Source organism: Hyperolius riggenbachi, chromosome 8 (assembly GCF_040937935.1).
Source record: "Hyperolius riggenbachi isolate aHypRig1 chromosome 8, aHypRig1.pri, whole genome shotgun sequence".
In the NCBI taxonomy this organism is placed as follows: Eukaryota; Metazoa; Chordata; class Amphibia; order Anura; family Hyperoliidae; genus Hyperolius; species Hyperolius riggenbachi.
Window position 1 is genome coordinate 28,891,399 of NC_090653.1, and position 6,000 is coordinate 28,897,398.

General features: G+C 43.2%; 1 protein-coding gene across 4 annotated transcripts in view; it reads left to right on the forward strand.

Annotated features, from left to right (window-relative positions):
* TAF7 (TATA-box binding protein associated factor 7) overlaps positions 1–4,211 on the forward strand; it is a 37,783-nt gene extending 33,572 nt beyond the window's left edge. For all 4 annotated transcript variants that reach the window (XM_068250145.1, XM_068250142.1, XM_068250144.1 and 1 more), the window contains exons 12-13: positions 809–868; positions 3,583–4,211. In XM_068250145.1, coding sequence (XP_068106246.1) covers positions 809–868; positions 3,583–3,627 — 105 coding nt within the window. In that variant the 3' untranslated portion in view covers positions 3,628–4,211. The remainder of the gene's footprint in view (positions 1–808; positions 869–3,582) is intronic.
* Positions 4,212–6,000: the final 1,789 nt, after the last annotated feature.

The following is a 6,000-nucleotide window of genomic DNA, read 5'->3' on the forward strand; positions in this document are numbered from 1 at the left end:
GTGAGAAGACACAATTTTGCATGGATTAATATTTATTGAAATTATGTTAATTATTAATGTTTTGCAATAGTTTGAAATTTTGCGCACTGTGATATTTAAGGGGAGCTGTCAGCCATACTATTTCAGAAAAAAACACATATATAAGTAGATAAATACTTGCTCTAGTTACATAAGATATGTATAGCACTGTCCACGTTTTTGATTTTTTGTGATTTTTCTACAATAAAAATAAAGGAAATCCTTCTTGGCAATTCCCATTTTATCTGTGGCTATTTTAAAGCCAATCATGATGTCATTTCCTCCCTTACTCTCCTCTGCCTGATTTGCCCGCCCTTCACTATAGAAAGTGCATTGTCTCAGCATGAGAAATATTGGCCAATCAGAGAGGAACAGAGGTGTGGAAGGGGAAAACAGGAGGGAAAGAGGCTTCAGCCAATCAGGCTGCATTGGTTAAATCTGAGGGGAAGTAGAGAAGCAAAAAAGGACAACCCAGCATGCCCTGCAACTTCCTTTTTGTGTACCAAATTGTGTGTACCAAATAAGAGTCAGGGAAACTGGGGAATGATCATTTATCAACAAGAAAAGCAATAGTGATTTTAACTTTTGAATTGCCTGATTAGCATCCTTATTACTTGTTTACCAGATAAAAATAAATGATTTTTTTATTTTATGCCCGACAGTTACACTTTAAGTCCTATTCGCGGATTTCCCTGTGAGACTCGAGCTCAGCAGTAATTGCACGCAATGTAACAGCTTTTGGTGAAAGCAGGAAGAGTTGTGTGTCTCACTTATTGTCTTTCTTCTTCAGACACGTTTACAAGCTGTGCTAGATGAGTTCAGACAACAGGAGGAGCGCGAAAAGCAACAGGTGAGACGCTCTATCATAGTCACTCAGCCCAAATACACAAACGTTTACCCTTGTAGGAGCTCATTGGCAGAAGGTTTTCTTATTTGTGCATCTCGATTATCTGATAGTGTTGCTTTTTGAATCCTGGTTTCTAAAAGCAGGAAGGAGGAAGCGCAACATGGAACGCAGCTCTGTGACTCCGAATATAAAGGTGCTGGAGTGCTGTGGACAGCGTTATCCACGTTTCCGAAACCTGGATTCAAACAGCAACACTATCTGATTTTTTTTTTCTTTTTCCCTCCCTTAGGGGACCTGAACTCAGAACATCTCTGCTCTAGAAAAACATTTTTGTTACAGCTGATAAAAATCCTGAAAAAAATCTGCAGTGTGTCTACTTCCTACTTTCATGGAAGCAGACACAGGATTAACATCCTGTGTTTACAAATTAGCTGTTCTGTCGAGACAGCCAGCTGACACAGCTAATCAAATTACAGTTGTGATTAGTCACACATGAGGGGGAATTAGACAGGCTAAACTATCTAAATACATACAGGGCGCATTTCTCTGCTTTCCTTCTGTCCTGTGCAAGAGTTCAGGTCCACTTTAAAAAAACACTTCGAGAAGTCAGAAAACCCATTAAACAGCAATTTCCTGTAACACAGATTTTCGGACTTGTTGATCAGTCTTCTGAGCGGCGTACATGTGAAAAAGGCACTGTGGTAATTTGGGTGCCGGTAGTAGTATATCTGTGAAACTACATATAGTCTAGTGTTGGGCAAAATGGGTAATATGAAAGTAGAATATGGGTTATATTTGCCAATCTTACTATCGCTAAAACCTAACCCTTTTTTCAATTGAACCCTCCCTTTATTGATGCCCCTAACCCCGATCTATGATGTATGGCCAAAACTATTAAAGGCAGAGGATCAGCAGGACAAGTACATTCAAAAACGGCATGGGTTAAATTTGAGGACAGGGTGAAAGACTGTTGTATAATCTGTTCCACTACTGACTACCTAATTTTTTTATGTACCTGCGTAATTTGTGCATCGGGTATTGCCAGCTCCCGAATTACCCCACTTTTGGTGAAATTTGGCCTCCGACTATTGCCGGTGCCCAAATTAGTGAATAACTTGTCAATAAGCACAACTATAGCTGTAATTCAAATTACAGCACTTAACCTCCCTGCCGTTTTTTGCATAATTTTTTTTTTCTATCATGTAGCTAGCTACATGTTGCTCCCTCCCTGCGGCATTCCTCCCACCCCTCCGATCGCCGCCGGCGTGTATGCCCATAAGGAAATCCCGTTCTGAATAGGATTTCCTTTAGGGCTTCCCCCATCGCCATGGCGACGATCGTGATTACTTCATCGACGTCGTGACGTCAACGGGAGTCCCGATCCAACCCTCAGCGCTGCCTGGCACTGATTGGCCAGGCAGCGCACGGTGTCTCGGCGGGGGCCCTCTAACACGGCGGCGAGCGGTGGCGATTGCGTGATACACGCATCTAGCGAAGTGCTAGCTGGCTGCAAAAAAAACTTTATGTAAATCGGCCCACCAGGGCCTGAGAAATCCTCTGCGGCGGGTTACCCCGATTTCAACTCGGGATAACCGGCAAGGAGGTTAAAAGACCTCTGTCGCAAACATTTTAAATGCATGTTAACTTATACAAATAAGAAATATGTTTCTTCCGGAGTTAAATGAGTCATAAATGACTTTTCTCCTATGTTGCTGTCACTTACAGTAGGTAATAGAAATCTGACATTACCGACAGATTTTGGACTAGCCCATCTTCTCGTAGGAGATTCTTAGGGTTTTCTTCATTTTTAAAAGCACTTAGTGACTAGCAGTTGCTCCATCCAACTGCCAGAAAGTGTACGGTGAGCAGGGAGGCTGGCCAGCATCATTGTATAAATCTTTTTCAGGGAATGTCTTTATAAAGAATAAAGGCCATGCTGTGAATCCCCCATGAAGAGATGGACTAACCCAAAACCTGTCGGTAATGACAGATTTCTACTACTTACTGTAAGTGACAGGAACATAGGAGAAAAGTAATTTATGGCTCATTTTACTCTGGGAAAAATGTACTTCTTTTTTTGTATGTGTTTTACATTTTAAAGGGACTCCGAGCTCTGAAAAAAAAGGAAAGTTGTACTCACCAGGGGCTTTTTCCAGCCCAGTGCTGGTCGGGAGGTCCCACGCCGGCGTCCTGGCTCCTCTCCTTCTCCCCGCTCCGGAATGGCTGGCAGGCCGCAGCCCGGGTGACACTCTCCCGAGTGTCGGGCTGCTTCTTCTGCATATGACGCGGATTACGTCACACGCCGGCCGCCTCGCGTCATCACGGCGGCCGGCGTGAAAGTACTGCGCATGCGCGCTTTGTTCGCGCATGCGCAGTACTTTCACGCCGGCCGCTGTGATGCCGCGAGGCGGCCGGCGTGTGACGTAATCCGCGTCATATGCAGAAGAAGCAGCCCGACACTCGGGAGAGTGTCGCCCGGGCTGCGGCCCGCCAGCCATTCCGGAGCGGGGAGAAGGAGAGGAGCCAGGACGCCGGCGTGGGACCTCCCGACCAGCACTGGGCTGGAAAAAGCCCCTGGTGAGTACAACTTTCCTTTTTTTTCAGAGCTCGGAGTCCCTTTAAGATTTTTTTTTGACACTTCTCTTTAAATGCCAGCAGCTGAACTTAGATGTGCAGTCGGGTGTCAGTAAACTTAAACATGTTTTTTCCTCTTTCAGGTGACATCTTTCCAGGAACAACTTGAAGCCCTCATAGAGAAGTGATAAATTCCTGCCTGCAGAATTTCATCTCACCTTATACTACATTTTATCATGCTGAAACCAACTAACTCGACAACAAAACATTTGTTAAGCTCTTTACTCCCCTACGACCAAAATGTGGTGCTGGCCACTGGAGTTGGACTGGTGATGCTTACTGAAGCTAGCTACGCGCTATACTGTACAAAGTGTCAGTTCGACACTAGGTTGTTGTTTTTTTTGTTTGTTTGTTTGTTTGTTTTTTATACAATTAATTCTTATGCTGCGTACACACTGGCGACTATGGTCGTTTGAAACAGCTCATTAACGATCGTTCCGCCGACAATCGGGGAAAGAACTTTACCCAACGATCATTAACACGAACGACAAAAGAACGACATCTGGAAGATGGAAATATCCAACCTGACGGATCGTATCTACCGACAATCGTTACAAAACTATAGTGTGTACAGACATCGGCCAAGAACGATCGTTGCAAGGGCCAATGCGCCTGCGTTGAATTCTGCCCAGCTTCAGTACTTCCTTTGTAGCGCGGCCGTAAAGATTGTTACATTGCTCGTTTCAATTAAACTTTGTGTTTAAGTTAACAATCATATATTTGTATCTATTGTAACTCCATGTCAGTGGGGTTTTTTTTTATTATTTTATATAAATATGTACGCAACATTTCCTTCTGATCGTTCTTTTCTGCGAGAACGATCGTTAAAATGTGTATGATGATCGCTGCATCCCATCGTTGCATTCCAATCTTTCCAATATCGTTCATCTGGTAACTATCGTTTTTGCAAACGATAGTTATCGCAAGTGTGTACGAAGCATTAGTTATCCGGCACCGATGCTGGATAAGTGTTCTTTCTGGATGCTTAAACCTCAATGTGAAGAAGAGGCCTAACTTATGCAGTACTATACCCCCTTCTATATACATACAATGAACTCTGTAATAAATAATACAATCCAGTAATTGAATGTATAGTAACCTTGGGGGAGCCACAGAACCCAGTCTTTAACTCTTTAGCAGCCAGATTATTTAGCGACTTGCAAGTGCTCCAGGCCAATTTATTTTAGCACCTTTTTTTTTTTATTTCTTATTTGCTACATTTACTTGCTACTTAATAGTACTGCTGTAATGTGTATTCATGGCCACTTGTCACTAGGGGGCAGTGTGAGACAATAACAGAGGACTTCTGCTTTCAGTTTCTGTATTTTCTGCTAGCAGAGAGAGAGCTGAAAGCATTCCAAGAATTTACAGCAGGAGTTCTCCCGACCTGAGGTCAAAAAGCAGTGCTCTTACCTCAAACGAGATAACTCTGTTGAAGCTGCTAAAGGGTTAAGCACAGCAGATCCCACAAACAGCCAAAGAACGTGACCTTCATCACTGTCAGTACTGCTGGCAATTTGTGCTGGTTTGCTGAGACTGCTGGGTAGTTTTAGTTCTAAATAACTGGGAGTCTACTTTATTTAGAATTCGATTAAAAATACAAATTGGAGCATCAAACTGAACAATGTGAGCGAGACAGGCAAAAACAGCGCAAGAAATGTGGTTGCACCAGACACCGCCATAATCCGTAATGTGAATTATGGCTATACCGGTGATCAGTCAGTAATTTGGGTGCCGTCAAAAGACTGAACCAAAATTTCTACAAAAACAGTACAATTCGGCCACCAGCAACAGCTGGAAGCCAAATTACGTATTTCCCCAGAGTCCACAGCAGCCTGGAGGGGGAATAGCTCTCAGACATTGATAGACTGTGTCATTCAGCTGAGAGAAAAAAAAATGAAACCTCCTGTTTAGCTTTTAAATATGAAATAAATCTGTGGAATTCTTCTAAAAAATGTTTTGTTTTTGTTTGGTTTTTTAACCTCCATGGCATTCAATTTCTGCCGGATTTAAATTAATTTCCATGACATTTTTGCCTCTAACTTACCAAAACGTTTCAAGCAATGGCCTTGTACAGGGGTCCCCAAATGTTTTGGGTCGAGGGCCATTTCAACATACTTCAGACTGCTGGGGGGCCGGCGTATACATAAAATGATGTAGAAGTCTTTGCGGGCCAGACAGTGAAGCATACACAGGGGACAACCTGAAGTCCAATTGGACAGCAGTGTCACCTGATGTGGAATTTGATTGGAAACCAGCGAATTACTGCTTTCTGGCTTCCATGTGGATGAGTGGTGCCAGCACACTGCGATTCTATATGCGGAACACCAATCTTTAAAGATGTAGCTGACCGCATCTATAAGTAATACATTTTGTGTGTGGGGGGGGGCAGTAAAAAAGCCTCAGGGGCCGTATTCGGCTCGCGGGCCTTAGTTTGAGGACAACTGTCCTGGTATCATTTTTGAGTATAATAAGTTTCAAACACAGAATCATGTAAAAAA